At 48.5% G+C, this 18,235-nt stretch overlaps 1 protein-coding gene across 1 annotated transcript in view; it reads right to left on the bottom strand.

Moving 5' to 3' along the window:
• Dyrk4 (dual specificity tyrosine phosphorylation regulated kinase 4) overlaps positions 1–17,506 on the bottom strand; it is a 39,844-nt gene extending 22,338 nt beyond the window's left edge. Inside the window, exons 1-3 of the mRNA XM_033765590.1 lie at positions 17,419–17,506; positions 13,351–13,444; positions 612–692 (exon numbers count right to left, since the gene is read on the bottom strand). Of these exons, the coding sequence (XP_033621481.1) occupies positions 612–692; positions 13,351–13,444; positions 17,419–17,462 (219 nt within the window). The 5' untranslated portion in view covers positions 17,463–17,506. The remainder of the gene's footprint in view (positions 1–611; positions 693–13,350; positions 13,445–17,418) is intronic.
• Positions 17,507–18,235: the final 729 nt, after the last annotated feature.

Genomic DNA, 18,235 nt, shown 5'->3' on the forward strand with positions numbered 1-18,235 from the left:
GTGTTGGGGGGGGGGGGAAGTGTAGCTCAAAAAGCTAAAATTAGGGGCTGGGGATTTAGCTCAGTGGTTCAGTGGCCTGCCTCGCAAGCGCAAAGACCCGAGTTCAATCCCCAGTACCAAAAAAAAATCTAAAAATACAAGTTCCATTTGACCCAGCTGTTCCCCTCCTAGGTATCTTCCCCAGAGAGTTAAAGACCACAGTCATGTATACATATGTGTGTATACAGCAGCACAACTCATAATGCCCTACATGTCCATCAATAGTTGAATGGACCAAGAAATGTGGCATTTACGTTCTATGGAGTCCTCCCCTGCCACACAGCATACATTTGGGTCATTTGTGGGGAAATGATCGCACCTCCAGACCATAACGTTACGTGAAGTGACTCAGATACACAAGTTTAAGTATTGCAAGCTTTGTCTTACATGAGAAACTCAATAAATGAATAAAATGTAAAATGAAAGACAGTAAGGAAATATTGTCTGGAGGGGGAGCAGGAGATGTGGACAGAGGGCTATTGCTGCCGTGCTGAGCTGACCACCAAAGATATCCCATCCGTCCACCTGCCCTCATCCTTGTGCAGAGCAAGGGCACTAATCATTCTTCTTACCTTATACAAAAACCGGGTCATTCTAGGGTTCTTGATCTTGGAAGGCAGCTCTTGGACTTGGGCCAGAAATTGACTCTCAACCTGAATCAAGTGGAAGAAAATTGTAATAGTGTTTGATCTGGCTTCGTGTCAAGCTACTTGGGTGTTATTTTGTTTCATTATACCGAACAAGATACACTTGCAGCTGGCACTCCTGGCCCTAAAGCTAGGAAGAGCTCACAGAAGCTCAGAGAAGACTTATGAATGCACAAATGAATTACCTTCCAAACAAACCATCTTTCCACGAGTATTAGTCATGGGCTGCTGACTCACCCTATCGTTTTCACTGTCAAAAAATCTATAGAGCCCTTTCTTCAAACAAATTCTTAGCTTGAATCCCTGGACACGGAAAGGAATAAAAAACGAAGTGGTTCTTGCTCTTCAGAAAACAAAATGTTCAAAGCTCTGCGCAGAACTCTGTTCTGTCCAAAGGAGACTTGTGGAACTGTCAGGACACAGCTGCCCAACCTGACCACCAGTGACTGATCAGCAGAGACCTTACAAAGGCGTGGAGAGGGCATAACCAAAGTTTGATAGTGCTGTGTCCCAGAGGCTGGCCAGTGAGGAGTAGAGACGTGTGACCTAATCATGTGCAGAGTACAGATAAGCCATTATCGAATGGCGACACACTTACTTTACTAGCCATTTGGAAAACTAACCCGCACATTAAACATGGAAGTTGTGGCTATTACTAAGGGTATGGTTATAATTTAAGTCACAAAAATAAAATGGAGCATGAGTGCTGAGATGTGGCAAAAACTGACAAAAGCCTAGCTAAATCAGCCACAGCTTAAATATAAGTTCTGTTTCTCCACGGAGAACTCGGGGTTCTTCTTCCCAGACCTCCCTGAGAGAAGTGAAAGACATTGAGAGGTGCAGCAGGGCGAAGAGCAACTCTGAAAAACCTGGCGACTGGGTAGAACTTGTCAACTTCTCCCACATGGCTAAGTTCTCCACAAAGCTCTGCTCACGGGAACAGTCTTTGCCTCCCGGAATTTTCCTGAGAGAGAGGGCATTGCACAGAGCAATTCCATGCATAGGGCCACGACCCGAGACCATGTTAGTTCACCAGCCAAGGTACACTAGATGCAGAATTTGGCTATCAAAGGGAAAAGGAGATATTTCAAGTGCAAATCTCACCAAGTCTCAACTTCTCATTAAGTTGGTTTGGCAGCATTAATACTCAAAGTGTCACCAATAACAATGAGCTCACGTGGAACATGCGGTGAGTAGGTGGCAGATAATGCAAATACACTAACAAGCCCAACCCAGACCCAGGATCAGACAGCGGGCCTGGACAGAGAGTGCCGATGCTGGAGGAAGACATGCCTGTAAGTGCAACAGGCCCAGTGACGGTGGTGTGGGACGCATGGCGGGTGCTTGGCCTAGGCTTTAGCTCAGAGCGGGAAAGGAGCATGCTTGGCAGGTGTCTGCCATGCCCCAGGGGTCTCTGCTGCTCAGGTTGCCCGCAAGTGCAGTGGGCAGAGTGGGCTGGGAAAGCTCGGATCACTAGGCTCCTAAATGTGGTCTTTATCCCATGGGCGATAATGAAGCACCCACAACTTACATTATGTGGAGAGCAGTTTTTCAGAAAGACTTCTAGCAATGTTAGGCTTGTACCCAGATATCCCGAAAGCCTCCTGTCTCACAGATGGGGCTTTCTGGAAGTGGTCAGGCCATGGATGCATGATGTTGCACTAAGGGCATGTGAAAACTGGACTACTCCATCTATTGGCTGAGCATAGTTCTGGGTGGGGGCAGCACTGACCAGTCGGCTGGTAGACTGGACAGACTATAAACAGAAGAGGCTGCTCACTACAGCAGCTTCGTGAATTGCTGCCTCTCTGCCAGGCCATCCTGCCTTAAAGCCAGTGAGCGGACTATGGCCTGAACCTCTAAAAACCGTGAGCTGAAGCCTTTTTTTTTACTTGTGGATGCCAGGTATTTTTGTACAAGCGATGAGAATAGTATCTAAGACAAGCAGTAATGGCACACGACATTAATACTTACGGGTGTGAACTTGATAATCACATGCTTTCATTTTGAATCCAGTAGCTCCTAATCATTACTTGGATTTGAGAAAATTATTAACCTTTCCATGTGTAATACAGAAATGTCAGTTTCAGCCCCATACAGTTATAGGGATTAAATTAATTAATGTGTTTAAGACATTGACACTGGCGCCTTAGATATGCTGCATTGTTTGCTAAAGTTCATTTTCCTCATTGGTAAGATGCAGAACATGATCTTTCCTCATGTTCCAGGAAACAGGAAAACCAGAGGTTCAGAAGTGATGGAGTCTGAACAAGATGGTATACAGCCCACAATGGTTAAAAAAGACAACCTGAGAAGATAATAAAACAGGATTTCTACAGATGTGTGCATACACATAGGTTACTATACACATACACACATACATATATTTGCCCAATCAGCTGAGAGGACCTAAAAACAATAAAAGCCCAATAGAAATAAGCATGCCTAGCACCCAGATCTTGGTTTCTAACACTACTCTCCCAAGAGAAACCTGGGATCCTTGGTTTGGTTCTGGGATGATGGGTTCTGGAACTGGGAAAGAAAATACATGTTGAGCTTAGAGCATATTGTAGTCACAGGAAGTAAGGAAGTGATTAAAAAATGGGAAAACATCCACACTAATGGGAGCATGCCAAAGGGGCATGGGAACATGCAATGTCCAAAGCTGAATAATTTGCACTAGATTATAACACAAAGCAAAAACAAACAAAAAACAACTCCCTCAGTTCATATTGTCGAGATATATGATATAATACAGTAATGAATGGGAGAAGAGACATCTCTCATGCAGAGGAGTGAGCTGCATCAATGTTGAACCCCAGAGGAAGGGGAGTATGCACCCCCGCTTAAGTGTGGACAATGCGTAGAAAATAGTTCAGAAGGCTCAGCAGGGAACCGGAGAAAAAGGATGTCCCTACAGTGAAGGAACCGGGCTTCAGGCAGGTGAGCAAGGTCAACACCAGCAGTCCTAAATCATGTTGATAGTTTGTACCTTTGGAGTGATTTGATGAAAATGCATCTACTTCAGTGGGAGATTTCTTCCCAAAATCTACAAACCAAATCTCATCATGAGTAAAACAAGTGAATTCCATTCTGTAATGTGCCTGGCAAGCCCTCAAAACTGTAGAAGTCATCAAAAACAAGGAAAGGCTGAGGAACTTTTCCAACAAGAGGAGACTAAAAAGACATGACTGCTAAGTACAATATGGCAGAGGCTGCCAACTTCCAGCCCACGGCCTATTAGAAACCAGGCCTCACCACAGGGGACAAGTGGCAGGTGAGTGAGCAAAGGTTCATCTGTATTCACAGCTGCCCCACACTACCACTGAGGCTCTGTTCTGGGTAGATCAGCAGCAGCATGGGATTCTCATAGGAGTGCAAACCCTACTGTGAACAGTGCATGTCAGGAATCTAGGTTGTGCACTTCTTTTCTTTCTTTTTTTTTTTCAAAAGCAAACTAGAATTATGGGGGTGATGGGTAAACACTGGGATTTTTGACAAATTCCAAACATTAGCAGAGATTTTGAGAGAGACTGAGCTAGGGGCTTCTTTCTCCCACCTGGAACATGATGACCTATCACAGCTTTCAAAGGAGTTTGAGCATTGCTTCCCAAACCACAAAAGATGCCTGGACTAGGAAAGAATGGCTCTGTGACCCCTGTGTGAATAAGCCAGCTAAATCAACCGCTTGAGACCTCAGACAGTGGCCTAGCCAGGCGTGGTAGCACACACAAGTAATCCCAGCACTTGGGAGGCCAAGGCAGGAGGACCACTGTGAGTCTGAGGCCAGCCCAAACTGCATAGTGAGACCCTGCCTCAAAAACAAAACAAAACAAAATGATGGTGGAATTAACAGTATATTTGAGACAACTTCAAATCTCCATACATTGTGTATTATTAGCCAGGGTGGAATAGCCTGAGATTGCTACAAAAGCTAAAAAGCCTCCTTCCATTTCCGTCTTATCTTTGTGAAGCAGGGTTTTCTGTATCAACAGCAACCAAACTGAGTTTACAGAGTAGACTGGATGTAACAACACACTTACCCTGGATAGGAACTATCTAGCTGCAGAAAAACAGCTCAGGGCTCCCACTGACACTACATTATGGTGACTTGTATAACTATTTCATCATATATTACAATGTCATAATGTAAATAGCATGCATACTAAATGTAATGCACGTGAATTACCATGGAACCATCCTCCACCGGTTTGCGGGAAGCTTGTCTTCCACAAAACCAGTCTCTGCTGCCAAAAAGTTTAGGGACCCTGCAACATGGGGCCCCAGATGGGATTGTAGATAAAATGACATTAAGTAAAACTTAAGGAAATCTGCATGAGTATGGAGTTCAGTTGATAATAACAGATCAAAATTGGCTCATTATTTATAACAAATGCAGCATCCTACTTAATCAATTAATAACAGGGGAAACCAGGTAGAGGGTGGGAGTATTATATGGGAACTCTCTGTATTCTTTGCTCAATTTTTCTGTAAATCTGGGACTGTTCTGAACACAGTCTTTTATTAAAACAGACAAACCTCTTGGGGGAAGGCTATGACAGCAAGGCTGGCACTTTCAACAGAATATATATTTATTTCACAGAATCCAAAGGACAGAATCAGGTGAAAGGGTGGGAATCATAAGGAAGTCGCTCTGGTTTGATAGAGAGCAGAACTGTCTAAAGTCTAGAGTTGCTCCAAAATAGAACAGAAATCCCTGTGAGGCCAAGAACATTCTGTCACTGGATCCAGAATCCATCTGGGGACACATGCATAGAATCGCAAGCTGGGCAAGAGTCTCCAAGGTCCCCCGACTCTAAGACTCATTCAGGGAACCTCTGGGAATGCATTTTAAACACAATCTTGTATAGTCTGGGTCTGAAAAGTCCCCTAAGACCTCTGTCCTGATGGCTTGGTACCTGGTTCTGACACTATTGGGAGGTGGCTGAACCCTTAGAATATGGGTGCTGGAGGGAGGCTGTAAGGTCATCAGAGGGTGCTCTCAAAGGAGATATTGGGACTCTGGCCCCTTTCTGATTTTCTCTTGCTTCCCAGCACCCTACCACATGCTCCCTCCATGATATACTGGATGGCCTCACACCAGACCCAAAGATGATGGGGCCAAGTGACTGACCATGGACTGAACCCCTCCGACTGTGAGCCAAGAATGAGCCCTGCCTCTTTCCAAGCTGATTTATCTCAGGCATTTTGTGCTGGGGACAGGAAGTTGAAGGTGGAGACTGCTGAGCAGAACCGTGCTTACCCCATCTTCTCACATCATGGCACAAACAGAAAATTGTACTTGAACAGCAACCTTGGAAGAATAGTGAAGGCAGTGCACAGCCAGGGTTCCAGCTGCCCTAGGTCTAACCACGCCACTCCCCAGACAGGCAGTGTCTGCACATCTGCACACCCATGGCCTGTTCTCAGTGGTGTGACATGCAGGTGTGTGAACATGCCATGATTTGACACAGCAGCTCATTGAAGATGCACACGTGCATGCCAAAGCATTTCATCCCATCACTGCATCCCCAGGGGCAGGGGGCGGGTATTTGAGCTCCCACAGCACCCACAGTGGCAAACAGTGAGCGCTCCTCACCCCACCTTGTGGCCCTCACTGACTTCTGAGCCCACACACCTAGCATCTCTGCAGTAGTTCTGAACTCTGCCTAAATTTAGAAGCAGCCTGTGAATGATTTTATACCCAGAGATGCACAGCAAAGGTGCTTCTACCAGAGCTGTGCATGAACAGGGGTTGGGAAATGAGCCAGGCGCAGGGAAAAGCAACAGGACCCTTTCAGGTCTTACATTCATCACAGCTCTTGAAAATGTCCAAAGGTACCTGCAAAGCTTATTGGCTTTCCAAACCCTTTATATGAACAAGTACTGCTTTTATGATGAAAAAATACCATTGTTTAAAAACAAGAGAAGCTGGGCGTGGTGGCACACATCTGTAATCCCCGTACTCAGGAGGCTGAGGCGGGATATCAAGAGTTTGAGGCCAACCTGAACTGTACAGTAAGGCCCTGTCTCAAAGGAAAAAAGGAACAAACAAGTTATTATAACAGGTAACTATCAAGGGTCCAGTGCAGTGAGGACAGGAAAGGAAAAGAAGATAATAAAGGAGCAGAGAGCACAGTGCAGGAGGAAGCCCAGGTTGAGTGGGCCAGGTTCCTGAAGAGAGTGGCAGGGAGCTGGGCTGGGAATCTAAGAAAATGGAAACAGGAGCTGAGGTCAGTGAGATTCTCCCCACAGAAGTCCACATTGGAATCTTGGGGTCCTCAACCCTGACGGACTCCTGGGAATGGGCAGTGGTCAGCACACAGAAAGGTGGCTGATAGGGGCCTCTATGCTCCGGTCCTCACCCTAACCCCTAGTTCTCACTGTGTGCTATACTCAAGTTCTCACTCTTGCTTTTTCTTCTCAGCAAAAGTTTGGTTTTTTTAAAGGTAAATTCCATCTCACTGTTCTGCAAAAGCCAGCTAACCTTTCTCAAATGGCAGCTGAGTTAAATGTGAAAGCTGGTGAGGAGAAAGGTGGGCAAGTAGAATACCCCTTCCCCACCCTGTTCCCACTCTTTCCCTTGGAGTTACACATTACAGCTGCAAAGGCACCAGGCTGTTCCGTCCCCTCTCCTTGCCCAGGTGGGTGCATGGACTCACCAAGCACTCACGGAGGAAGTCATGGTCCAGCATCCCGGGACAGAGCCCAGGGAGCTGCATTTGGAAAGGCTCTCCAGTGGGGTCTGCGCTGCCAGATCCGGAGGCTCATTCTCACGCTATCCTTTTCTTCACACTTACTCGCTCCCACCTCTGTACTTCTGTTTTCTGTTATACCATTGATGTCTGTGCAGCTTTTCTAATTTAAATGTACATGAGTTTGTCTTATCTTCCCCCCTCCATGAAATTCTATAGCAATTAACTGTAGCCCATCAGGATGTGGGAGCGCCGGGACACCAAGAGAAATCCCTCTGGCTAGCTGGTTCCTCTGCGGGTCCCCCTATGTGACTGTCCAAGTCATCACAAGTGCCAGGACTAGGCGAGGAGCATTCTCAGGGCTGAGCTTGGATTCACTGTGGGTCTCAGTGGAATTAGGGTCCTCAGTAAGCGTCATCCAACTTTCTTGGGGTCAAGGTCCCTTGCTGAGTGCCTGAGGGTGTGTCCCAGAGAAGGGTTGCAACTGCAAATCCTCACTCCTCAACACAAGCTGACTACAGGAAGCGGAAGCCAGCAGGAGAATGCTTTCTCCAATTAGAAAACTGTCCCTTGTCACAGCCCTGCCTGCCCGCTAGCTCCTGCCATTGAGAGGGCCTGATTCTCACGCATGCTGCCCATGCTGCAGCACTGTTGTTGCTGCTCTGCCTGCAATATTCTCCCACCTTCCACCTAGCATCCTCCCCCTGCTCCACGCTGCCCTCCTTGACCTGGGCAATTTACCCCACGAGCTCCATCTGAGGCCCGGCTCTGTTCAGGAAGCCTCTGTGAACATGCCGTCCTACTTCTGTAACCCTCACCACCCCTGGTAAAGGCTCCTGTCGAGGTACTTGCCAAGGTGTGTGGGACAAGGTTGTCTCACATCTTTCTTCTGTTACTGGCCCATCAGACTCTTTCATAAAAGATCTGGTTCTCATCCTAGGATTTTAAAGCTTAATGTGGTTTCTCACATTAGTGGGTATTCACACATTGCTCAAGGAAGAAAGGCAAGAAAAGCAAGAAAAGTGGGAGGGAGAACCAGGGTGCCCTGGTATTTGTCCGGGAAGCGAGACCACTCTGAGCTACCGTGAGAGACAGCTGAGCTTTGGCTATGTCACACCTCTGCAAGGTCAGCCTCTTACCAGTGTCACCTCGCTGTGGCCACCATCCCACAGTGGCTTCCATTCCCCCCAGGGCTCAGGGCCCTCCTGCTCCCAGGAGCTTCTTTTTGAAAAGAAATCCTAACAGGCTTTGCACACTGGACACTCCCACCCGCCCACACCCCCCTCAATTGCAGCTGCAATCCCAAAGCAAATGCCTAGAAAAGAAAACATTTGTCCAAATAAGTGACTACTCACAGAAGGTATTTTAGGTGCTGGGGAACTGGATGGTTCATTTCAAGACAGAAATGTCTCACAAACCCAGACAGAAGCCCGTTCCCATCACGCATTACTCTGGCCCATCATGTAACCACTGTCAGCATGGAGGGAAGAGGTAGAAGAGTGGAGCCCAAGTCCCTGGTAATGGCTCCTGTCGAGGTACTTGCCCCACACCAGTGTCCTCTGCCCGGACTTCCCGCCTCCCCTGCCCTACTCTGCATTCCTGTCTCACGGCCTGGACCCTGGCCGGGAAGCGCTCCCTCCCTTGGGTGAGCACTGTACGACTTGCTCCAGGTCCCTGGGGCACATGCCCTGCCTCTATCAGGGAATGGGGCTGCCCCCATCAGGACATCAGGACAGAACCCGGTATGCAGTGAAGGGCCTGGACACCCTCGTCTGTGAGTCAGCAGAGAGGAACCTGGCTCTCTGCAGTGTCAGGACACTCAGGATTTCAGAAAGGTGCCTTTTGTCGCATGATCCTGTCTCACACCTTTATACCTTACAGGCAATTCTCTGGGGGACCTTTGTGGTCTCTCTTCTTCCCCCTTTGAGGCCTGGTTGTGCCGGGTCAGCAGATGAGGCTCAAATTCTGTGCTATGGACTCACAGCGTTTCTGTCTCCCTCGTAGGCTCTATAACTCTTCCCCAGAGAGCAGACCCTCCAGGAGCCAAAAACAAAGGCACTGATGCAGGGAGGGGTTGTGATAGGAGAGGGGAAATCTTCAGGGATTCACTCCAGAGCACAACAAGCTGGTGTGAGGCAGGAAGATGGAGGGAGTGGCCCACGTCGTCTTTCACAAGCACAGACACTGCTGCTTCTCCTGGCTGGGTCTGCGTACTGCTCCTTTGCTTTGCCTGTGGAAGGAGCCGCCTCCTGGTCACAGCCACCTGTCTGGACTCCAGAGACCCATTAGCAGAATGAACTCGGGAGGACAGGACTCCTCTCAGGGACGCAGTGTCCTCCCGGGGACGCTGTCCACTGCTCTGCTCAGGTGGCAGTGATGGAAGGAGACCCTGGCTACCTGAGGGAAAGGCATGCGCACAGGCCTAGAAAGCCAGCTGCCCGGAGACACTTTGCACCGCGCAGTGGGTGGCAGAGCGGGACTCCATCAGGAACCCTGGAAAATCATGGCACCGGAGGCGACCCCAGGGGTAGCAGACGCCTCATCTTACAGGAGGGGAGACAGGCTGAAGTCATCCTGGAGGATTGTTCGGGACAACACAACCCCGGGAGCTTCAGCTTCATACTTTCACCCCACCCCGCAACCTCCTGCGTTCTGCCGTGAAACTGAGCAACAGGTTATAAAATACTTTTCCAAAAACCTCAAGCTAAACATAAACTCATGCTTTTAATCGGATTGTATGTGGAGGATGGTATGTGTGTTAAGGACAGAGCGACACATTCTGAAAGCAAGCGGTGATCCCATAAATTAGATACTGTTTCCTAGAAAACAAAGATTTGTCTGTCTTGTAGAGGGCTGTTGTACTGGTTTAGATTTGTTCTATGTCTTCGCCTGTGTTTTCTTCTGCCTGGAATGCCCTCCCTCTGCTCACATCCTGGGCAGCTCCTGGGTATGAAAAATACGCCCTCCTCTGCCTGTGGTGGTGGGCATGGTGGAGGAGCAGGAGGGAGTGCTGGGCTCTCCACCCAGGCGGTGGCTCGAGGCTTTCTCTAGGCTTCCAGAAATCTCCTTTCCAGCTTGGAGAGAACTCGCTGTGCTGTGTCACTCCTGTTTGTGGGCTCAGCCCCACTGCTCTGAGAAGAGGCTGCTTGGCTTGCCTTTGCATCCTGTACGTAGGACTCCCGGGCTGGGAGTCAGCCCTGGGGGTGACCACGTGTCCTCAGTCAGAGGTCTCTGGGAGGCACGGACTCCGAAGGCAGACACTGGACTGTGGCTCTCGCTCTGCCAGTCGCCAACTGTCTCTCAGGTTCAGTTTCCTTTTCTTCAAAACAATACCAATTTTTGGAAGTTACAAAATACACAAAGCACTGTGAGGACTAGCAGAAACTAGTGACCAGCTCAGATCACCCTTCAAATAACTCAGATATTGGAATTATCAATAAAAATTTTCAAATGACCACAGACAATCTGCCTAACAGAATAAGAAGACTAAAAATGTGAGTTAAACATATCATGTGAACGTCCATTTAAAAGTGAGCAGGTTAGAAGTTTCAACTGTGAAATAATTAAAATTTAAAACTCAGTGATGGGCTTAATGGCACATTGTACATAGGCAGAGAGAATCACAAAACTGGAAGAGATAAGTTTGAAGAAATTAACCAGGAAATAGGTGAGACACAGAGAATGCAAGATTTGGTCTGAGACCCCCGGAATAGGCCTAACGATGCCTCACTTCCGCTTCAGAAGAAGACAAAGATGGCAAAAAAGAAACATGGCTAGCGGGATTTTTAGAACTCAGAAAAGGCAAAAATCACATAATTTTTAAAAGATAACATTTATGTTTTTATGACTTTAGAGTAGGGATAATTCCTTAAGTAAGACAAAAAGTATAAGGCAAGTGTACCTACTTTTATTGAAATATTTCTATTCCTCTGAAGACAACAGAATAAAAAGGTAACCAAAACTATAATAAGGATGCAGGATATAAGATTAATATACAAAAGTCAAGTGCTCTAAAAAAATTCAGTACATAAAAACAGACTCGCTGACAAACTAGAAGATATTTACAGCATATACAATTTTCACAGCATCAGTATACAGAGTATATAAAATACTTTGCAAATCAATAAGGAGATGACAATGGCACAGAAAAATATTTAGACAATAAAGACAATGGCCAGACAGGCATTTTAAAGAAGAAGAAATACAATCAGTTAACACATATGGGAAGTTCAATCTTAATAATATTGTTGAAATGCAAATTGGCTGCTTGTGGCTATATTTGAAAGGCTTTAGGACTGCAGTCTTCAGAAATTCTTTTAGTCTTAGCCTTTCATTCACATTTAACAGATGAATTCCTTACCACAAACAATAGGTGCCACCGTAAAACCTAGACTCAGCCGAAACCTCTGCTTTTTGATCTCTCTTCAGGTTTGACTGTGACCCCCATTCCTTTGTAATACTGAATGGTTGGATTGGGTTTGTTTTGATTGATTTTTCTGTATCTCTGTATCAGTATTGCTGAAATGAGACTGAATGAGTGGCCTCAGGTACTTTGCTTAATCTCTTAATGGAGAGAGAAAGGTAAAAACATTTCCTTCCTTTCTCTCTCTCCCTCGCTCCCTCCTATCTCTGTCTCCGTCTCTCTCTCTCTGTCTCTCTGCCTCTCTGCCTCTCTCTCTCTCTCTCTCTCTCTCTTTCTTTGCTGGGGAATGAACTCAGGGCCTTCTCACTGAGCATCCAGCCCTTTTGGGACAGGGTCTCTAAGTCACTAAGTTGCCCAGGGTAGGTTCAGACTTATAACCCTCTTGCTTCAGCCTCCCAGAGTGCTGGGATTACAGATGTGTGCCACCTCCCCTGGTAGGAAAAGCATATTAATTGGGCTTCCACCCTCTGCCATGTCCTCTCACCTCCGGACCACTGCCATGAGGGAACATAAGACAGCTGCCATTTCCTAGCCAGCAGTCAGAGACTCATCCCAATCAAGGCCTCACAGCTGGCATTTACATCAACACCCGTCCCTACGTGATAGAAAATAACTTCTAAAAAGTGTCCACCACACCTAGAGATTCTGATTTCGGTAGTCTTTGAAACTTCCCTGCACAATTCAAAACACATGGCCGAGGCTGAAACCACTGGTTTACTCAGTTCTAGTTCTTCGCTACCAAGAGAAAGGAGGGCTGGGCTTTATCATTCTCAGCATTCAACCAAAACATTATGTCTTCCTACAAAGAAGAATCTGTTGGTCTGTTTTGTCTGTCAGTGTCTCCAACGCCTAGAACAACATCTGAAACAAGCACACACTTAAGATCTGTAGAGGAAACAAAGTGGATAAGCAGTCGCCTGGATCTGGTCTCACAAGATCGCATCCCATGCTGTTGTGCCCCCAGCCGGGCTGCCGAGGCCTCGGGCAGCAGCCCTTCAGAGCAGCTTGTTCACCGACACACAGTTGGGCTTGCTGCTTCTCTTCCAACAGCCACATGCCAAAAGTGAGGAGGAGCAGGGGAAGTAACTTTAATAATCTTTTATTTAACAGAATGTACTTGGGATGCCATCTGAATGTGGATCAATACAAAATCATTTTTACAACTTTATCGAGGTATTCATTGATATAAAGTTCACCCAAGTGTAAAGAACGTTCGATAAACTATTTTATATTCATTTTTTTCAGGCCAAATCTTTGTGATCTTCCACACACATCTCCTCTGAACCAGGCACGTGCATGCAGAAGGCCCTGTAACCCCACGTGGCCAGGGGCTGCTGCAGTGCACAACAGTGTTCCAGACATGGGGTGGACAATAAACCAGCAAACAGATAAATAACTACAGTGGGTACAGCAGAAAGCCTAAGAACTGGCAGCCAGCAACCGAATGATTTAAAAAATTTAAGAAAAATAACAGCGGAAAAAGTACCTGCATGTCCTGGCACAGGAAATAGAGCACCCGTCTTTGGCTCAATTCGAAGATCCTTACCTTCCCAGAGATGAAATTTTCTTTCTTTCTTGTTTTCAAAATTGGTAAGGAAGTCAAACTCTGTTTCCTCGGCTTTTTAGCATCCATTTTAGTCCTGTGGAAGGGAGAGTAAACAATATTAATTTATTACATTAAAAAGGCTTAAAATATAAGTAATGGCCCACGTACTCAGGGATGGACGAAACCAAGGCAGGCTTGAAGAAAAGAAGGTGCAGGCCTCAAAACAGGATCTTTGCTCCTCCTCTGCTTACTTCTGGTGCTCAGAGGAGGGGAGGAGGGCAGCAGCCAGGGAGGAGGAAGAGAAAGTCAGTGGTGAGCCAGTGAAGAAGAGAGCAGTCAGAAGATCCTTCCGTTTAGCTCACTGTAAAACACACACCATTCTCTTGCAACAAACACACCATTCCCCTTCCGTGTGGATTGTACTGCAGGGCTGCTCGCATGGTTTAAGGACTGCAGAAGATGAGAATGGGGAGAGTTGTTAGAAACGCCTCACTCAGCCAGCCGGCACTCTCTTCATTCTGAGCACAGCTTTGTAGCCGCGGGCCGAGCCTGAAGATGGCCCTCCGTCTCCTCCCTGCTCCCTTTCTCCTCCACAGATTAGATTGTCTGGCTCATACTGTAGATCCTGAGGCACAGCCCCAGAGACAGTTACATTGGATCCTTCCCCATTCCCTTCCTGCACGTGCCCCATCACAAAACAAACACACTAAGTTCCGCCTAGGCCATGAAGGCCACATGCACTACCTGCCCCGCCTTCTCTTCCTGCCTGCCTTCTACTAGGAATAAAGAGCGCGCAGTGCCGCAGGCGGCCCTCATCTCCCAATGGCTGCAGTCCCACTGGCCCCAGACTGTAAGCATAATCATGGTTTCTTCCCATCTTCATCTCCCACCGCTTTCCCTGGATTTTGACCCTACACTGTTTGGCCGGCACTCAATGAGTAACTGGCTCATGGCAGGAAGAAACCTTGCAGAAAAGCGCAGAGCCTGGCTAAAGCCTTGGTTTCTGAGCAGATGGAGAGTCCCCGAGGGCCCTCTGGACAGGGCGCTCCTTGTCGCATCAGCAGAGCCCGCTGGAGTCCCCTCTGCATCCTCGAAGTCCTTTTCCAGTTTCGGGCTGTAGCAAGAGTTGAGGGAATGAGCAAGGGTCAACGTGAGAGCCACCTAGGCCTCTGTAGTTTGCCATGGTGAGAGCTCACCAAGCCTTGCAGCGGGACAGCAGCCCCACAGTTTTGGAATGATCCAGAGAGAGGACTGAAGACGTGTGAACTTCTATCATAAAATGATTGTGAAAAATGAGAATTTACTTTTCACACAGAGTAGGAAATTAAAAATATGGCACACATGCGTTTTGTAAAACGATGCAGTCATCTTACAAAACTAAGGTGCATTATGTGTACTCAAAATATACTGAGCAAAACTCAGTGTTATGTTATTACATATTTAATAAAATGTTTTCACGCCACCTGCCTCGCAAGCACAAGGTCCCAAGTTTGATCCACAGTACCCCCCAAAAATGTTTTCATGTCTTTAGACACACATATTGAAAGATCTTGAAGAAATAAACTAAAAAGCAATTATCTCTGAGGAGTGGGGGTGGGGAGGCAAGTGGGAATGTTAATTTTTTTTCTTTATAAGATACATCTTGTGTTGCTGACCTGGATGGCCTGGAACTCCTGGGCTCAAGTGATCCTTCTGCTTCAGCTTCCAGTGTAGGCTGGAACCAGCTTTGTGGTTCTTGCTGGCATGCCCAGCTACTGTGGGAATGTTCATTGTAAAACACACACACACACACACACACACACACACACACACACACACACACACACACACACACACACAAAATACCCTATGTGACCATAAAGAAAAAGTAATTCTCTGCTAATAATGAGTTTCACTTCTTCTCTTTCCTTCCTTCCCTTCTTTCTTTCCACAAACATTTGCTGAGACAATTCTAAATCAGTCTCTGCCCTCTAGAGGGCTTGTGACTTTAAATAGTTTAATTCATCCAAAAATGTCAGAATACACACACACACACACACACACACACACACACACACACACACACACAAACACACACACACAAAATACCCTATGTGACCATAAAGAAAAAGTAATTCTCTGCTAATAATGAGTTTCACTTCTTCTCTTTCCTTCCTTCCCTTCTTTCTTTCCACAAACATTTGCTGAGACAATTCTAAATCAGTCTCTGCCCTCTAGAGGGCTTGTGACTTTAAATAGTTTAATTCATCCAAAAATGTCAGAACATCAACTGCTAGCAACTAGGCAGTCCACGATGCAGACAGCAGAGTCCTTGTGCTCAGGGTGTTTGGGTCTGGAGGGCAGGGCTGGCGCACAGCCGTGGTGCCATATTATAGCACAGCAGAGTATTTCAGACAGGCGTCTTCTCATATACAGCACCCCAGTGTTCAGAGAGGAAACGCATCCCTGAGATGTACTGTCAGGCCTCAGTGATTCTACTGTGACATCGCTATGCCTGGGGGATGCCTTGGAGCACACGTTGCGGCAGTGTGAGGAACAGTCAGGACCCCACACACAGTTTTTTTTGAGACAGGGTCTCACTATGTAGTTGATACTGACCTGGAACTCACTTTGTAGCCCAGGTTAGTCTCAAACTCACAGTGATCCTCCTGCCTCAGCCTCCCGAGTGCTGGGATTACAGGCGTGTGCCACAATGCCCACCCCCCCCAATTTCTTCCAGGAGAAGCTAATGTAAGTGCCCTTCATTTGTGTCTCTTCTGCCTGTGCCTTTGACAATCTCCACGGTCTGGCGACTCACAGGCTCAAGAGCTGGAAGAGGTTTTACGAAGCTTTTCATCTATCTTCCCATTCTAGGCAGAAGTCCTCTCTCCAGTTCCCCTGAAAATCACCTGTCTGTGCTGGAATATTCCTCAGGCAGTGGAGTTCATCCGGGCAGTCTGTTTCACACTCAGCTGTTAGTGTACCCAGGGTTGGTGCGTGGTAACTACTGGCAGCAAGAATGATTGAGGAAAACACTCTGCACCAATCCTGGCTGTCCTCTGCACAGCGAGTTCTTCAGTGTTCACAACTGGCACGGAGAAAGCTTATTTCTCTCCCCTGTCCCTCACCTGCGTGTGCTGCCCACGCTGGGGACACAACTCAGTGGCAGAGCACTTGCCTAGCATGTGCAAGGCCTTGAGCTCATCCCCAGCACTGCAGGGAGGAAAAAGAACAGAAGAAAGCCTCCTCCTCCTCCGATGATGACTCTGGCTGGAGTCAGCCTGTGCTGCAGCTCCACTCTGCTCTCCACATCTGCTGCAGGTTGGCCTCCCCCAGGGTGGCCTGAGGTGAAGGCTCCAGTCCCAGGGCATGGTGTGCCCCTGCTGGAATTCCTCAGCAGGTGAGGCCGTACCTGCCCGCCACCCTCCAACAAGACAGGGTGTTTGCATGAGGCCTCAGTGAGAAGCACTCTGTGTAGACCCTTCCCACGGAGACGCATGACTGCACTGAGCTGGTCAGGTCGAATGGGGCAGTTATGTAAAATAGTCAAGAGGCCACACAGGGTCTGATGGGCTGCCGGACCCTTCAGACTCAGCAGAGCCACAGGTTAACTAGACTTCAACTCTCTGTTGTTGAGTGCCCCTGAAAGGAAAATGCTGCTGAGCCCCCCATATCCCAGCCCGGCCTTGTGTCCGGTGTTGACCTCACCAAGCAGAGGTGCCGGGTGGGCGGCGTGAGAGGTAGGCGGGGACAGACTGAGGCCGGGACACGAATATGTTGCGTGTCACAGATCCGCGTGTGACCACAGTGCCCCACAGGGAGGAGGGCAATTGGTGCCCCAGGCAGCTGGGGTCAGGGCTGGAAGCAGTTTCCGGTCGTTCTGAGGGGCTCCCTGCAGTCCTTCCTCCCTCGGCGGAGGGGGCACTGTGCCTTGGTGAAAGGGAAGGAACTGCCTGACCCAGGGACTACTCTGGGCTCCTCCCCCAGGCGCTCAAGCCCACCCACCTACCTCTGCCTTCCGTGGGCCTTTGAATCTCCTGCATCCCGCAACGCCGGAAGGCCCTAGGGCACCCTGATTCCCGCGCTTACTCTGTCTGGGTCCCAGTCGGAGTAGCAGGTGGGAAAAGCTGCATCAGCTATCATGCTGCCCGGTCCCGCTGGGGAGGACAGCACAGGGCCACACCCTCCGCCCGTCGCTATAGAGACGATTTCCACCTTTTTGTGACCGAGGCCAGAGGCCGAGGGTTGGGCGCTGGTCTACCCAGGCCCCCTTTCACCTTGGCCTGCAAGGGCATGTGGCTCTCCCTCCCTCACCCGTTCCCATTCTGGAGCAGATCAGGGAAAAAGTGAGTAAAACTCCAGGACAGAGATGCATGAAATTATGTTTCCTTCCTCTTACCCAAGTAAGTATGAGGAGGTGTGTAACGGAAGTCCGGGATGAGATTTACTCACCGATGAACAAGATCGGAGCGCGTGGCCGGCACTAGGTGAGGGGAGCCCAGGAAGGAAAGGCTTCAGGGGGGACAGGAGCACTGGGACCGGAGCTGGGAGACCGCGAAGTTGCCCATCTGAGCAAGGCTGGGTCGCTCTGCTCCACCGAGCCAGGCTGGAGGCGGGAGGGCCCGCGCAGCGCTGAAAACAGGGCTGAGGGTGGCGCCCTGTGAGCAGGGGTGCTCTGGTTCAGCCCAGGTGGAGGCCTCCCTGTGGCCGCGGCAGGGTGTCCTGCAGGCCGGAGGCCAGGAATCAAGGTCGGCTCCACGGGGTCTCAGAGCGAGAGCAAATGGAAGCGGCTGAGTCCAGACCGCAGAACCGTTCAGTTATGGATGTGACAGGGACGGAGAACAGAGTCCCAGGACTGCACCCAAGGCGCTGGGGTCCACCCTACCAGGCACGAGCAGGAGAGCCC

The sequence above is a fragment of the Fukomys damarensis genome, unplaced genomic scaffold, assembly GCF_012274545.1.
Source record: "Fukomys damarensis isolate Sample0158 unplaced genomic scaffold, DMR_v1.0_HiC HiC_scaffold_19, whole genome shotgun sequence".
In the NCBI taxonomy this organism is placed as follows: domain Eukaryota; kingdom Metazoa; phylum Chordata; class Mammalia; order Rodentia; family Bathyergidae; genus Fukomys; species Fukomys damarensis.